The sequence below is a fragment of the Podospora anserina genome, chromosome 1 (genome assembly GCF_000226545.1).
Source record: "Podospora anserina S mat+ genomic DNA chromosome 1, supercontig 4".
NCBI lineage: Eukaryota > Fungi > Ascomycota > Sordariomycetes > Sordariales > Podosporaceae > Podospora > Podospora anserina.
Genome location: NW_001914853.1, coordinates 1,809,500 through 1,825,719, shown reverse-complemented (window position 1 = coordinate 1,825,719; position 16,220 = coordinate 1,809,500). Strand labels below are relative to the sequence as shown.

The window sequence follows — 16,220 nt, the reverse complement described above, 5'->3', positions numbered from 1 at the left end:
TACGGTTAGTCCTTATGTTCAAACTCAATGTGAATCCGGGAACGGTCTCAAGACACACGTAGCAACGATGCCAGCAGCATTGTGAACTCGATATATTTCAGAGTTAAAACTTTGTGCTATATCATACAGGTATAGGTACTCACTTTCTTCCGACGCCGTCCCCAGAGGTGTCCCCCTCCCCCCTCCCCTTCCCTCCCAGGCCCTCCCTCTTCCTCCCAGCGCAGCAGAAATTACATGAGAAACAACCGCCTCTCCCTCATCCACCAAGCTGTCCCCATCTCTATTTTGGGGAGAAATAGCATCATAAAGAGCAAGCGACCCGCAACAAAAAGGTCCAAGCCAAGTGATCAGTCAAAATCGCTAAACAGAGGTCTGGAAAATGAAAAGACGATTTGGCACCTGAGGTGTGAAATCGCTGTTCTTATGCTGGCCGAACCGTTCCCAATCATAAGCCTTTTCTGCTCATATGTCGTGCCCCAAGTACGTTGCTTGTCCACCCAACCCTTCGCCAAAAAAGAACCAGAAAGAGTCTCAAGAACGACGGCAAACCACCAGGCAGAACTTGACAAGGCAAGTTGCCTTGAAAAAAAAAATTAGAAAACCAAGCCGACGCCGCCATGCGCAGACCCAACCTCCCAGGATCCCGAGTGCCAAAGACATTCTCGGTCTATAATCCCTTGTCCGCCACGCTTTTCTCTCGAACCCACCACCTTTAAAGCGCCACGCACACAGCACAAAGGGTCTGGGTCTGTCAGGCGAAACCAGAACCCAAATGTGTTCAAAAACCAAGAGCTGACCGCACCGATATCTGGACGGGTTGAGCGCACCAGATGTCCAACAAAAACAACCAGGGGGAGGTGGTGTCAGCAGAAACGAAATCCCGGCAAAACACCGCCGAAAAGCAAGAGGTATAAAATACGGAAGTAGGTAATGGACATGCCCCAATCAAACGCCGAACCAGATAAGCCTCGTCAAATGTGTGGCCTCATCGTGATGATGTCGAATGTGAAACTGGACGTTTACACAGGTGCATTAATTGCTGGGTATTGAGATACGTAAGGTAAAGTCATGACAAAACTCGGCCGGGACGGTTACGACTGGTGACCAGCGTGCTGTTGCAGACCGGATTGCGGCATGTATTGGCCGCCGCGCTGTTGGCTCACGTAGTTCTGATAAGCCATCGCGCTGGGGTCCATCCCGCCAACGGGCATGTAGTTGGGAGGCATGGCGTGAGGCTGCGGCATTCCAGGTCGTCCCTGCTGAGGAGGAAGATGGCTGCTGGGCGGCTCCTCGGGGGAGTCGACGGCATTAGCGTCGTCGACACCATTCTCAGCGCTGCTAGAAGGCTCTGGCGCGTTCAAGCAGGCCTACAACAGCATGTCAGCAAAGATCCATGGCCATGATGCGACAGTTCACGCGACGCGTGCATCCTGCCCGGCTCCCGAGCTCATGTCTTACCTGGATCAGATTCTTGCCCTCGGACTTGGTAACCAGAGGCTGGAGCTTCGGCGTCGTGAATGTATAGACGAGGCCAGTTTCGGACACGACGAGGAGGAGCACCTGGGTGCCTGTCAAGACTGACAACTCGTAGGCCTGATATACACAGCAGTTCGGATTAGCGATTGACCGATCGTGGAGAAAAGACGCGTTTTTGCAAGGAGCGCGCTGCTCTGTCCAAACATGCGAACGAACGTACCTTCTTCATGATACCAGCCTTGCGCTTGGAAAATGTGATATGGCGGCGCGACTTGTCGCTGATGAACTTGATCTCAATCTTGCGACGCTCACGGCCGCCCTTCTCGTCGTCGTCATCGTCGTCGTCGGCAGTGCTAGGTCGGGCGCGCTTGATGCCACGAGACTCTCCGGCGACCGAGTTTCCATTGCCGACCGAGTGCGCGTCGTCGAGCTCGGTTGGGGTGGTTTGGTCGTGCTGGTCAGTGATGTCGGCCATTTTTACCGTTCAGGTATCACGAGATACAAAAAAGGCAAAATGGTGGAGATGCTGTTTTGAGCGGTATGCCGATGGCCTAGACTTGATCTGGCGTTTGAGCGGAGAGGTCGCCTTTTTGTCGCAGAAACCTGGTTGGGTGCTGCACTGTAGTCGAGGCTGGTCCGGCGGAAGGAAGCGAGGAATCACGTTTAATTTTTATTTGTTGCTTTGTCTGGCAGGCTGACCCAGGCAGGCAGTTCGCGTGTGTGGCATGCACCGGACGGAGCAACTCGACACAGAGAATCGGATCGGTTATTTGAAGAGCGATTGGGAACTGGCAGGCTGGGAGTAAAAAGAGAACACAAAAACGGATCAATCAAAAGAAGCCGCGATGCAGATTTGACTGAATTGACCGCGTCAAATACGTTTTTGGACTGCTGGTTCCCTGTCCAGAAACAAGCATCAAATGTAAGTAGGCGCACCTGGACTGAACGGGTTTGGTGACAGCGGAATGATTGAAAAGAGGATAGCGAGTTGGTGGCACGCAGCCTGCGGGCCATATGAACGGACCAGACAGTTAAAAAAAACGAAGGCGGGGGGGGGGGGGTGGCGGTCCTCGAGTGCACCGTGTGAGGTGGGAACGCGAGAGGGAAGGGGGCTGTCCCGAGGCCTTGCCAAAGGGAGGAAAGGGTCAGGGAAGGGGCGCTAGCTGGGTAGCGGCATCCATGGGGGCAACACCCACCTGCAGGAGGCTGCAGCAGCAAGTTTGAACTTCACACTTGACGGCAGGAGAGCAGGCTGCAAGAACACCGTGGCTGCATCTCTGACACTGCCGCTTCTGACCTGTGGTGAGTTACCTATCTTGTCACGAGTTTATCTCCATGCCTATGAAGCTCTCTTGGTCTCTTATAGGTACCGTGGCAGTCCTGGTTGGAGCTGAGTCTGAACTTGAATGCAACTGCTGTACCAGAAAGCTGATTTCCGTTCGCGGAAGGGCACGGCTCAGGGAGAGCTCCAGCTGGCATCAGGTGACTAGTGATTGGTTGGTGACAGGCCTGTCAGCTCCACAACTGCCCTGTCAGGGTTCCGTCAGCACAGTGCACCGTTTGGAATGGAGACTGAGCGGCCAGGTAGCCACAGTTCGCTTGCGGAGAGATGCACTGTGGTAATCAAGCGATCCCCATCGAGACCCAGGTAGGGACAAATAACGTTGGCGAAGAGACAGGCCACTGAGTGCTCTGTGCCACCGGGCCTGTTCGCTGGGGCAATGGTCAATGCAGTCTGACAAGCGTGTGTGGGGGACTGAAGGCCTCGACGGCTTCCAGGTTGACTTCCATCTAAAACCCCCAGGCCCAGGTCCAGGCCCAGGCCGCTGTCATCTGTCATTCTCTCGGCCATGTTATCAGGGCTGATCTCTGGAGAAGAGACGGAGAATGAAAGACGGTGTTGCGGCCTTTCTCTCCACGGGGGAATATCCGATACCCACAGACCTGGAGACACGATGGATCACTGTTTGTGATTCAACGGCAAGCGAAGGTGCCCTATTATTTCTTGCGCGTAACACTTCCGGCAGGGCACTTGCATCTGACATGGTAAATTTCAATGGGCTGTGTGAGCCAGCACGGGAGGCGGTTCGCCGAGGATGCCCGTGGGTGTGGGGTCGTCAATGGTCTTCTTTGACGCCGCAACTCCGCAGTACCAGTCCGCGTCGCCCGTCAGCCAGCACAGAGCGGCTTTCCTCTGGTTTCCTCACGCTTCACGCGTCCCTCCCTACCCCCTCTCGCCGCGAGTCCTCCGGTGCAGACAGAACAGGGATTTTTCGCGGGTCGGAACCACTCTTTAGGACGCCGTGTCCAATGACGAGCACCGCCAACCATCTTACACTTCCCATCCTCATCAGAACGATGCAAGGTGTGTGGAGGAGCAGCTACAAACTATCGAATTCCGAAGCCTCTCGAGTTGCCTCCATCGACCCCCTGGAACTTTTCCTTGGAATGCAACCAGTGACGCTGGTGATCGCAGCCGACAATCAGCTCAGCGTGTAACCGCAGCGGGGTATTATTTTATTTCGTTTCTGCAATATATCTATCTACCTGCAGCTCTGGGTTGTCAGTACGAGGAAGAGATGAGATTGGAAATCTGTACGTCTACCGCTGGACTCTCCAGTCCCTTGGATTGATATTGGATGGAGAGTGATGGGCTGATGACAGATGGCGCACTGCTCCTCCCCCACCGACGATCGATGTGAAGGCTAGGTTGAGCTCGCCCGGGAGATGTGAGATGTACCGATGGCGGGCAATATGTTTTACTTCCCAGCCAACCAGAAAGCCGGTCTGCAGATGACGAATAGAAAAAAATCTGACAGGTCAAGCGGCTCGAACACACTTGACATCGACGACAAGCCATCATGAACATTGAAGCACTGTTCAAACAAGATATGTCATATCTTGGCGTTCAACAAACCCGACCTCAAGCTCTGGAATTGTTGCGTTGCGCGGCCCCCGCGGTGGGGTTTTAGAATTTGTTTTTATAGCGACCCGTGCCGTTTCCTCCTGTTCGAGTCGTTGCGCGATGAAATCTTGGAACGATTTGCCCGTGAGGTGAGGTTGGTCCCATGCATCAGACAAGGGGGAGGGGAAGCGGGGAGAGGCGATGGCGTGTGATTGCGCCCGTGGAGGATTTGCACACGAAAAAGGGGCCCTGGTAAGCCGTAGTCATAGCCGGGGGGGGTCAAAGAGCCGCTGGTTGATGCACAAGTAGGGAGAGATTTTATTACTTGTAATGCTTCCGTTTCCAACATAGGAGAGGGGGGACCATCGATAGCGACGAAGTACCATGGGATTGTTCAGCTCTGGGGTGAATTCATCTCACAGAAGATGGGATGAAGTGAAGTGAATGACTTTCCGCCTCGTCTCCAAACTGTGTGAAAATCTGGGGCGAGGAAACGTTTGGCGCCTTTAGTTTGGAGCGTGCTTTTGAGGCGGGCCTACCTTGCTCTATTTTCTCGGCTCAAACTCCAGGTTCGACACTCCTGGTGTTTATCGATGCTCTCTGAGACTACAGAGATGCTTATTTGTCACTGTTTTCCACTCCGCTTCTTGCAGTGGAATCCCAACGGTGAAGTGTGGGCACTCGGCTTTTGATGGTGAAATCGCTGGTGGATTGCGCCGGAGGCCGGAGTGCAAAACTTCTCCTTCTGGAAGCCAGCCGCGATCTGATTGGTTGACCATATTCAACGCTCCGGGCGGGCCTCCACTTGGGGGCACCGAGCTTACTAATTAATTCCTCGGAAGCGGGCTTCCAACGGCCGAAGCATCTCGTCCGGTGTTTGAAGGCCTCGAACATTGTGCCTGCTGGTGAGTCTCCTGTCAGCTGGAACACCAGTCGAGAACCTGGGTTTTGCTGATCTACAACGACATCACAGCTCACCAAACCCCCGCATGATATTTATAGAAACAAACTCTGTTGTCGATCATACATCAGGTCATGTTTTGTCGAAAACAGGACCGCGAATTGTTTTATATAATTTCCAGCTCACAATCTTGGGATATTCTCACACACTGCGTCGTATCTACACCGTCTACTCTTCAGCCGTTATGTCCAAAAAGCGGTGTCTTGAGAGAGAAAGCAGATTCGTCGGAAAGAACGGATGGAGAAGCCACTGGGAACTTCAGAATCCTATCTTTGTACCACACCGACCCGATCTGCCCGATTCTGAACTTCCGCCAACTCATAGTACCATGTAGTTGGGCTTGTCCCATCTGTGCAACAGAGGCGATGCTGCGATACCGTTGCTCATCTTGGTCCAGCCGCCGTCAGAACGGGATCTCGAGGTTGTGTTAGCATCTGTGTCGCGCTGAGCGTGGTACTGAGGGGTAAGTGCCAATCTGTACTCCAGCTTCTCTACCTTCAATCAATATTCCATGGGAAGCTATCGCCGAAAACCCAATCTCGCAGCAACACCATGAAAGAGAGACAACCAGGCTCGAGATATCTTCAAATCCGGCCCCTCCATGTTTATTCAGGAACGGTGGCGCAAATTGATGGCGGGTGGGCGGAAAGACGCAATGGTTCGATCTCGACCGTCCCCAGACCCCTTGGGCCTGGGGTCAGGCAACCAATCCTGTGCCTCGGGGACGTTGCACTCGGCGCCACAGAGCGCCTAATGGCCCGTGCTGGCGCGTCCGTCCCTTGTCAGCCCATGTCTCCCGACGCCATCTGAAACGGCTTCTGTTAGGGACCGAGAATCTCCTACGACACTGGACAGCGTCTGCGCAAGCCCTCATACAGGCTGAAGCAGGCGGTTGACTCGCTGCGGTGGAGCAGAATCAGCTGTTTCTTGTCGCAGTCAAGCCCATTTCTCTTGGTGCATTGTCGCCAGGGCTGGCAGTTTGAAGCACAATCTGGCATTGTGGTAGGCTGAGCCCGTCTCAGTTGCGCTCCCTTTTGGGTCACCTCCTCCACTCTGCCAAGGTCCCTTCTCACCATCTCCCTCTCCTTTTGCAACCTCTCTCCTTTCCGTTTCCCATCTTCCGCTGGGGAAAGGGTGTCCTATCTTAATTTTTCGTTGTCGTTTGTTGGTTGAGGCTAGACCCTCGCAGTCTCTCATTTTTTCTTGTTGCTTGTGTGTTCTGTCATTTCCTTTGGGTCCGCCTCGTGTACGTTTCGACGACAATTGCTCGCGCCGAGAGCCGGAACTCGAGAAAACCTCCATCGCTCGATGCCGTGACACGAAATCATCACCATTCAACTTCGATTCGAACCGTTATTTTAATCAACATTTTTTTGGGGGGGGTGCTGGGATTTGCAGGTCGATCTCGCCCGTGTACGCTCATTGCAAATATTTGAAAACCACGTACATACATATCACAAAGGACGAGACAAATTGAAAAGGGACGCCGGCCGTCAGTTATATACCGAAAATTGAAAGGAGAGATCTTGGAGGAACCGAAAACCGGGCTAGTTTCCCCGAAAAATAGGTTGCTCGCGAGCAGCCAACACACAACAACAAGATGGTGAACAAAGTACAAGCAGCCTACGTGGTGGCAGACGGCCTCTTTCTTCTGATGGGCATCTTCATCATCGGCTTCTCAGTAATCGTCGGGAACATCAGGGATGAGATTCCAGAAAACGGGAGGCAGGCGGCCAGAAATCTTCTGTATCAGAGGTTTCCCCTCACAGCGGGCATCGTGAATGCGGTCTTCATTTTCCTCACATTTATGGTCACCCTACCGGGGCTGGCGACGCAGTCTCGCGGGTGGCTCAAGCTGGGCGCTTACATGACGACGTTTTGCGGGCTCTTCAGCATGATTCTTGGGTTGTTCCTGTGGATCTTGACGCTGAAGACAAGAGAGGATTTTGCGCCGCTTTATTGGGCGCAACCGGCGAATGTCCAGCAGCTTATGCAGGCGGAGGTACGTTTTGTGTTTTTTTTTTTTTTGTGTTCATCAACATGTGACACTGGAATTTCTCTTACTGATTATGACATAGTTCAACTGCTGCGGTTACTTCAACAGCACCTCCCCCGCGTTCGTCACTGATGCGACCTGTTCCAGCCCAGCGGCCGCGGCTCTTGTGCGCGGCTGTGCCACACCCATCACCTCGTTCGCCAACATCTTCCTCGACAACATCTTCACCGCCATGTTCGGCATGGTCGGTATCGACTTTGTGTTTGTCATGGCGACCGCTTGCCTGCTCAAGGACCGCAAGGAGAGGGAGAGGTTCAGGCATATCGATGAGAAGAGCGGGTATGGGAGGATTTGAAGTTATTTTTTCTTTCGGCAATGGGGTGCTGAGCCGCCTGGGCCGCCACAACTCGCCAGGATTGAGACGATGACGATCGAACATGGGATGGAAAAAGGGTCCGCTTCTGGGTTTGCGGCTGGTGAAAAGAAGAGAGGGAGGAAAGCGTGTGGCGAGCAGCGGCTTTTTGCACACATCACACCATTCATTCTTTGGCAGCATCATTGTTGGGCTGCAAAGTCTTACTTTTTTTCTTCTAGCTTTATGTTACATACCATATACCTTTTTATCTCTTTCTCATTTTTTCAGTTGTGAAATTTCGATTCATGATCCCCCCCTGTATCGTTTGTAGATGTTGTCTGGATGGTGGATGGTGCGTGTAGCTGGCTATCTGCAGTTGTATATAATTATGTGTCTGGGCAAATTACATCTTTATGTTTGCAATGTCGACTGTCTTATCTCCTGTCCTTCGGTCTACCAAGGGTAGGCAGTAGGGAGTTACACCCTGCCCGCCCACGCCATAGACAGAATAATAGAGACTGTACGTGGAATCAAGGCCTTGAAAGATAACAGACACGTCCTCGACCATCTCTAAAGCCCTTTCAAAAGGTCATCAGACCTATCCATTATCTTGGATCGTCTCTCGACTATTTTCAAGTCCCCATCACAGACATTGTTCATCATGCACGACCAACCAGGCCTTTGTCAAACATCCGCACAACAACACAACAAATCCTCTTGTTTCCCCCCCCCCCCCCCCGCCCCCAGAAATATCAGCATCATTCCATCCATCAGTTCCCATCAGCGTGCCTCCATGTCTCTCCAACCTCCCCACCTAGGTACCTTACTTCTCTTAACTTCCCACCCACAACTTCACCTTGACCAAGAATAGCCCCTCTTCCCACCCAAACTCATCGTATGGTGACTCATCCTGGGTTATGTCCACTCACCACACAAGTCAGCAGTTAGCTAACCTCCCCATAACCACCCTTCCTCTACCCTCAAAAGCCAAGTTCACCCCACTTCCCATCCCCAAGACCTGTCTCCTCCGTCCAAACCCCAACTGGAACGGCAAAGAGCCAATGTAGAGGTTAATATCCCCAGTCGAACCCAGCAAGCCATATGAGCGAGACGACGACGACGACGGCGGCGGCGGCGGAGAAGGCGGGGAAGATTGCAGGGGTGTACCACCCGGCACACAACGCCGCTGCAAAGAACAGAAGCAAAAAGAAGGGCAGGGATGACCTCTGCCAAACCCCGGGGCCTATGCCGGACCATGCTGGTGAGTTGGGACAGCCGTCAAGTATGTTCGGCCACTCCCATCATGAGGTTGAAAGCTGACCCCAACCAGGAGAAGTCTGCGAGGGACTCGGTGTAGGTTCTAGCCAACGCCTGAGATCACTCGCGTTGCCTTATAGGTTTCGACTACAAGCTTCTTCGGGGGTCCTCTCGAGGTGTCTGACCCTGATGATATCTTTTGAGTTGGCGAATTCCAAGCCAGCAACTGTTACTGACATACAGCAGACGGACTTCGTAAGTCAGCAAACAAGATAGCCAACAACGACTAATCCCGCATCGAATGATGCAACTCAAGATAATGCATTCTTGGATATGCAACTGAATTTAAGCAAAACTAACTCAACCCAAAACCCCTAATCAACGCCGGCCATGAATGCTTTCCTTTACACTGGCGGTGGTGGAGGTTCATCTTGACCACCCACAAGCCTCCTTGCCCCAGACTCAGATCTACTTCTCCCAGCTCTTGGATCTCTCGAAACACTCTCCTCATCTCTATATGTTTCCACAGGGGTATCTCTATACGATTCTCCTGCCCCACCGCCCCAAGTCGCCGAATCCTCCGTCGTCGGGAGAACCGGCGTGGTACTAGCAGACCTACTGCCGCTGCCTTTCCACCACCTCATCTTCCACAGGTTCCCCACCGCATCCTGTAATCCACCGCCGGAGGTCTTCCTCGATGAGTTTCTTCGTGCGGTAAATCCCGGAAAGCCAGTTGACTTCCTTCTTCGCCTAAAGTCCCTCCTTGGCGAGGCTGACGAGGGTAATAATGGTTCCGTATCTGCTGGTGCATCGCCCAGAATGGGAAAGTCGGTCACACCCCTCCTTATCGCTTGACGGGCAGCGATCGCCTCCCTAGCTGGCAGCGTAGTCGACCGCCGTCTGTTCAAAGCAGGGGGTATGGGCTCTGGTGACTCTCTGTCTTCGAGCTCGTCCCAGATCTCCGCTCGTTCTGTCCAGCGGTTGGAGACTGTCCTCATCGAGCGTGCCGTTGGTCTTTGTCGTTTTGGCATGACCAATGGTGATACCGGCGGTTGTTCAGCAGGGGTTTCCAAGGAAGTACGAGCTGGCTTAAAAGTTTGGTAGCTGCTGTAATGTGGTGGCGGTAGCGGCCGGGCTTCTTCCTCATCACCAAGTGCAGAGTGAAGCAGGAGCTCTTCCTCCTCTTCCTCGCCGTCCGTGTCCTCCACAAGGCCAAGACCAGGTGCGAGTGAAGACTGGCCGACACCAGGGGTATGTTGCTCGTCGCTGAGGCGCCATGACAGCGCGAGAACGCCAGATAGTAAAATAGCTGTTCCAAGGGCGATGAGACATGCGCGGAGCGGGCCTATCAGGTCTGTCTGACGGAAATAAATCAGGCCGTCCAGAATCGCGATAATGTTATAAACGCAGAAAATCAAGGGGTAAAGCACCGACGTCGAGACCAGCTTAAGCCCCCGATGAAGGTAGTAGAGTTGGCTGAGGGCCAACGTGACGAGACCCAGAACCAACATCCACGACTGCCAGTGTACAAACTGGTTGTCCCCATCGACAATCGTCCTGATGATGAGCTCCACAGCTGACTTGGCAACCAGGAGCGAGTGCGCAGATAGTATGCCACTTATGCATCCATACGCAAAACCCCTTGCCAGACGAAACCGTGTATCCTGCATCCATGTCGTAAAGTGGCTGACGAATTCTGTTGCCACCGCAATAGCAATCACGATTACCGCCTGGAACGACATCCAAATCACAAACGGCCGCCTCCCAAGCAGATCCAGCAGCTCCGTAAGCGTATGTGTCGGCGAGGGAATCGCCCCAAATATGGCAATCAAGACGGCGCCGCTGCAGACCAATAACGTCCCCCATAATGACCACCTCGTAAACGGTTCTCCGAGTATCAGGGTGGCGCAAATCGAGTTGAACACCAGTCCGGAAGCTTGTAATGTCGACAATACCGGCAGAGGGAGCATTGATATTTGGATAGAGCTCCCCAGCACGTTGGAAATGATAAACATTCCCATCCCCAGCTGCCACCTCCTCCTCCTGTAGGGCGGGCGCCTAACATCGTAAGGGCCCTTTTCGTCTTCGAGAATATGCGATTTTCGTTGGAGTGTGAGACCCAAGCTCTGAACACTGGTTGATAGAAGGCCGACTATAATGCCGAGCTGTCACCAGGGAGCTGTCAGCGACTTTCCTGCTGCCAGGTGTTTCCCATCATGTCGGAGGACAACTTACAGCAATGCTCCCGCCAGGAGACAAGCCGCCTATAAGCCCCATTGCGCCAGTAGACAACCAGTCCTCCGGCGGTTCTCGAGGGCAAGTAAACGGTGTCCTATTGTGTTCGCATGGGCAATCGTTGTGGTGCTGAAGTGTTGGGATAGGCAAAAGGAAAATCGGTGGTTAGGATTCGGATAGAACTAGTCGTAAATCGTAGCTGAACTGGACAAAAAGGGAAACAAAAAGAAAGAAAAATAGACGAGGTGCCCAAAGCCTGTTTACTCGAAGAATGTATCGAAAAGGTGGTAGGCGTGGAAACTCTGAATCGTGGGCCGGCGCTTCGTCGACCGTTTGCGTTGGGAAAGAGTAAAGATGCTGTGTCTGACCGCTGCCAGGAAACGTCACTCAATGACGCTACCAGTTCCCGGGCACTCGATCAGAAGGGAGCAATGGGGTGTTTGTTGTTGCAGATGGTTTGCAGACAGCCCGGCGTATGAGTGTTTCTTGTGTCGTTCAAATCCACAGTGGCCGAGGTCGAGGCTGGCTTACGGGGGACTGCGATCTTGAGGCACGGTGTTCTGGGCCTGGGGAAGAGAGGCCACTAAAAAGGCCCGGCGCTGCTCCTGGTTGCGGTATGAGAGCTGTGAGACCACTGGGCCACCGCGGTCGGGTTCAGCAAGTTGTTTGCCGGGAACGGTCAGAGATGTGGTTCGCAAAAGCGGCGCATCGTGGATCTGGAGACAATTCGGACACGAGATGAGCGGGTGAGCAACGATTCGCAGACGAAACGCTGGCCTTTCTCCCCGTCACTTCCACCGTGGGGACATTCGGCGACAGTGGACAGGGACAGGCCAAGACGCAGCTCAGCTGGGGCTGTCGGTGCGTGCCTGCATCACCAGGCCTGGCATACTTTGGGCACCAGCCACATGTGCCAGCACATGCCAACATCAGGTGGCATTGTGGCTTTCATCCAAGCTGTGGCTTGACTTCCCGGTCCTTTATCTTATCAGTCCGAGGTGGGGGATGCAACGCGTGGCTGGGCTACTCAAGCAGACCCACCATTGCGAGCTCCTTGACCGGGGGGGGGGCGGTTGCTTGTCAGCAGCTGTTGGTTCCAATGACATCGCAGGAGCCACAGCTGCGCGGCACCGCAACCTCCCATTGACTTTCTAATCGGCAATACCACTGCCTAGAGACATACAGCTACATTTCCCTGTGAAGGCTCACATCATCATAAACCTCCCCGCGCAACCCTATCGAGATCATCTACAACCGCGGCCAGGCCAGAGCATATCGCATCCTCTAAACGACCCCCCTCCCGCTTGTCCTTGCGGAACCTGTATCACATAGTTCCCTACGAGTTCCAACTACAAAACCGCCCATCATGTCAAGTATTCACGCCTTGTCCGACGACCAGGTATGTCTTCTGGTTCTAGAAGTCCCCAAAACATATCACCTTTGGTGCAGCATCACCGCTGGCTGCAATGGGGTTCAACACCATCCAAAGGACGGGAAGATGGCTAACGCCCCTCCCTCCAGGTCGGACAAGAACTCCGCAAAATGACCGCCTTCATCAAGCAAGAAGCCGAAGAAAAAGCCCGCGAAATCGAAATCAAAGCCAACGAAGAATTCTCCATGGAAAAGGGCAAGCTCGTCCTCCAGGAGACCGACGCCATCGACGCCGCCTACGCCAAAAAGTTCAAGCAGGCCACCATGTCGCAGCAAATCACCCGCTCCACAGTCGCCAACAAGACCCGTCTCCGCGTCCTGGGTGCCCGTCAGGAGTTGCTCGACGACATCTTCCAGGCGGCCGAGAAGAGGCTTAGCGAGGGGACCAAGGACAAGGACAGGTACGAGGGCATCCTCAAGGATTTGATTCTGGAGGGGTTCTATGCGATGAACGAGCCGGAGCTGCAGATTAGGGCGAGGAAGGCAGATTATGAGCTGGTCAAGAATGCGATTGAGAAGGCGGAGGGGGAGTATAAGGAGAAGACGGGGAGGGAGGTCAAGGCGACGATTGATGAGGAGAATGAGGTTGCTGAGGGGAGGTGAGACGCATTCCACCTTCTATGGTTTCAGGACATCTGCTGACATGATATCATTTACGCAGCGCCGGTGGTGTGATTATTGTTGGTGGCAACGGCAAGATCGACATTGACAACACTTTGGAGGCCAGGCTGGATCTGCTAAAGGAGAGCGCCCTTCCCGCCATGCGCAAGGCTCTGTTTGGCGAGAACCCCAACCGCAAGTTCTTTGACTAAGCTTCCTATTCCTGTTTATGTTTCTTTGGGGTAGGGTTCATGACTGAGTAGTAGACAAGGAGGAGGTGGCGGATAAAGTGTATTGTTGTTTCTATGATTCAACGTGCGTGTTGGTAGTGTTGAGCAAGCCAAAGTAGCATGGCGTGCGCGGGTATCAAGAGTTTGTATGTTTATATTACAGGGGGGGCGTTCTTTTCCACGAAACCACAAGGAGGAGCAAAGCAATTCAAATACCATGCATCAACACCTACATCGTTGAACTATGACCTGCAGTGACTTTCCCCTAAGGAGTCGACGGCTCAGTCTTGGCCTTATTTTTCTTCCTCAGCATCCACTCTGTCAGGGAACTCTGGTTGACTGGCTTTTTGTCCTGATCCTCCTCGTCCTCGGACCTGAAAATGTGACCCACCGGCTTTGCCCTCGTCCTGATCACTCTCAGCAACATCGCCTCAAAGTCCTTGAGCTGCGCCTTGGCCTCCCATTTAGACGAGTGAGCCGCGCTGCCATCTGGAATCTGCGAGTACATGTTCCTCACATGGCGGGCCAGCAGGTCTACTTCGGCGTTGAACTGCCTGTGAGCGGCCTCGTTTGCCCCATCCTGTGGGGGGCAACCATCGGCTACTGCGACGGCGACCATCTCGGACATGGCACGGAGGTTGTAAAACTCTTTGCTGTGCCTGTCGATGATGAAGTGCTCCGAGTGCTCCAGGAGGTCGAGGACGGACTGGATGGAGAAGGTTTCTTCTGGTCTGGAGCGGGCGCGTTGGGGTTCGTTGAAGAGGAAGGTTAAGGCTAGGCGGCGGCGGAGTTCGTTGAGGCGTGGGTGGGTGAAGGGGAGGGAGGAGATGGCGAGGGAGCGGAGGGCTGGGGAATGGGTGTGGGAGTAGAGGGAGTCGGTTACGTCGCCGCACTGGGAGGGGGGTTAGCGAGTAGGCTGGGAGGACAGGAAAGGGGGGAGCCTTACAAAATTGTTCCAGGCTTCCCGGGGGACGGCTCGGACTATGCGGGGAAGGCAGTCCTGAAAGTCTTGTGCCACGCCTGGGTCGTCGCGGACGATGTTGTCTATTCCTAGGCGGAGGAGGATAACCATGGCTTGGGTGAGGGAGGGGACTGAGAGGCCGTGGGCGGTTTTTGATAGAATGCGCAGGACGGTTTGCAAGGGGGTCCAGTCTCGTCCGGAATAGGGGTTCTTTCTTAGCCAGTTGCCTTGATCTTGTTGAGAAGCTGGTGCGAGGGCGTGTTTGGAGGCTCCAAGGTCTCGAAACATCTGAACGATAAGGTCGGGATCCATGACCCGCGCTGCCTGCGCTGGACAGACTCCAAGAAGTCTTACATACTCTTCACGGAGCTTTCTAGACTTTTCGTGAAGGACTTCGCCCAGAACCCAGAGGAAGATATCATCTGGTAGATCGCCCTGTTTGCTTTGGATGTAATAAGGCAGCCCATCTTCGAATATTTCCCGTCTGCCTTTTTCCTGAGCTAAAAATGACCATGAGCCCGTAGCCCTAGCTTCTGGGAAGTTTGCCCTCGCCGTAATAGAGGCGCCGTCGTCGACCTGAGTCTCTTCCTCAAAGAAATACCACTCCGGCCTCACCTCCAGCGCTTCAGTCCTTTTAACAGCGAGAAGTCTCCTCCCTCTCTTAGCCTCATCCTCACTGCTGTCTAGACCCGGGAGAATAGCCTCCATGGCAGTGATTGGCCTGGCGCTGAACGAAGACCTGTCCTTCCTTGTTGGGGAGCCTTGAGCTATGGCAGCAGCAAGCCGCTGCTGGCTCTCATTCAATTTTCGATCCGTCTCTGCATGTTCAAGCAAGGCTTTGATGTCGTACCTGTGCTTTGTGTTGATTGTGAGTGGTGATGAGCAGGCCTCGACAGCGATTCTCTTTGCTTTTGGAGTTGCTAGCAGCGTAGAGGCCGGAGCTGGGGCCGAAGTAGGGAGAGAGGTGAAAAGGTCAGGAAACGCATCAGCGTCTGAGTCGTCCGAATCATCCTCTTCATCATCTGAGCCTTTGATCACTTCATTCCTGTCTCTAGGCTTCCTGACCGGTGGCAGTGACGAAGAAAATGAGCGTAGTGCTGAAGGAGGCGGTAGCGGTGAGGAAGAGAGTGAGCGTAGGGCTGAGGGTGGTGCTGGTGGGGGCGGGGATGGTGATTGTGGTGGTGGTGATGATGATGGTTTTTCGATTTGGGATTGTTGGGGAGGGCTCGATGGATCCTCCACTTTTGGCTTAAAGAAGCTTGTGATAAAGGCATTACTCGACATGATGAATTATGAAGTCGCTCTCTTACTTGATTGGCCGAGTTCTTTTCCAGTGTCTCGAGATAATCGAGATAATCGAGACAATCTGAAGCATCGCTTTGAAAGGGTGCCTTGGCGAGGCGCGTTCAGTAGACGCGTTTACAGCATATTTCGCGCCTTCCACTTAAACTATGGGTGAACCCCTTGGTCTGTGCTCGGCTTCTACACAGTATGGAACAAGACAAGAAAGCCTAAACCCCCATATGTGCATACCGTATTCCTTATCTCATCCTGACGGTGAGCAAGCCTTGTAGAACACGGTGCGAAACACGAGAGGCTGAAACTCAAACAACACTGACTGCCTCGGGATACTCTACAATCAAATCATTTGATTGGCCGAATGTAAGGTCAACTGTCTACAGCGAGATGAGTATGTATGATAAACCGCCGCCAGTTGGCACGGAGTTTCCCAGAGAATGTCTGCCTTTCGGACTTTCACCGTGTTCGGGGATAGAAAGGGGGGCTGGGCCGCCATCTGGCATGTTGCCAGCCC

The 16,220-nt window shown here is 53.5% G+C and overlaps 5 protein-coding genes across 5 annotated transcripts; 2 read left to right on the top strand and 3 right to left on the bottom strand.

The window, feature by feature from the left end:
• Nucleotides 1-1,091: 1,091 nt before the first annotated feature.
• Nucleotides 1,092-1,951, bottom strand: PODANS_1_19280 (uncharacterized protein; the record flags this gene model as incomplete). Its single annotated transcript, XM_001907356.1, has 3 exons — nt 1,092-1,367; nt 1,459-1,593; nt 1,697-1,951. The coding sequence occupies 3 exons, from the start codon at nt 1,949-1,951 to the stop codon at nt 1,092-1,094; spliced, it is 666 nt and encodes a 221-aa protein (XP_001907391.1).
• Nucleotides 1,952-6,942: 4,991 nt separating this feature from the next.
• On the top strand, nt 6,943-7,693 carry PODANS_1_19270 (uncharacterized protein; the record flags this gene model as incomplete). Its single annotated transcript, XM_001907355.1, has 2 exons — nt 6,943-7,344; nt 7,421-7,693. The coding sequence occupies 2 exons, from the start codon at nt 6,943-6,945 to the stop codon at nt 7,691-7,693; spliced, it is 675 nt and encodes a 224-aa protein (XP_001907390.1).
• A 1,661-nt stretch (nt 7,694-9,354) lies between these two features.
• Nucleotides 9,355-11,282, bottom strand: PODANS_1_19260 (uncharacterized protein; the record flags this gene model as incomplete). The annotated part of the gene is made up of 2 exons (XM_001907354.1): nt 9,355-11,102; nt 11,186-11,282. Coding segments are annotated over 2 exons (1,845 nt in total), but the record flags the coding sequence as incomplete, so codon positions are not given.
• A 1,269-nt stretch (nt 11,283-12,551) lies between these two features.
• PODANS_1_19250 (uncharacterized protein) lies at nt 12,552-13,428 on the top strand (the record flags this gene model as incomplete). The annotated part of the gene is made up of 3 exons (XM_001907353.1): nt 12,552-12,584; nt 12,707-13,215; nt 13,278-13,428. 3 exons carry the CDS (start codon nt 12,552-12,554, stop codon nt 13,426-13,428), a joined length of 693 nt encoding a protein of 230 aa, XP_001907388.1.
• A 283-nt stretch (nt 13,429-13,711) lies between these two features.
• Nucleotides 13,712-15,691, bottom strand: PODANS_1_19240 (uncharacterized protein; the record flags this gene model as incomplete). The annotated part of the gene is made up of 2 exons (XM_001907352.1): nt 13,712-14,338; nt 14,393-15,691. The coding sequence occupies 2 exons, from the start codon at nt 15,689-15,691 to the stop codon at nt 13,712-13,714; spliced, it is 1,926 nt and encodes a 641-aa protein (XP_001907387.1).
• Between the last annotated feature and the right edge of the window lie 529 nt (nt 15,692-16,220).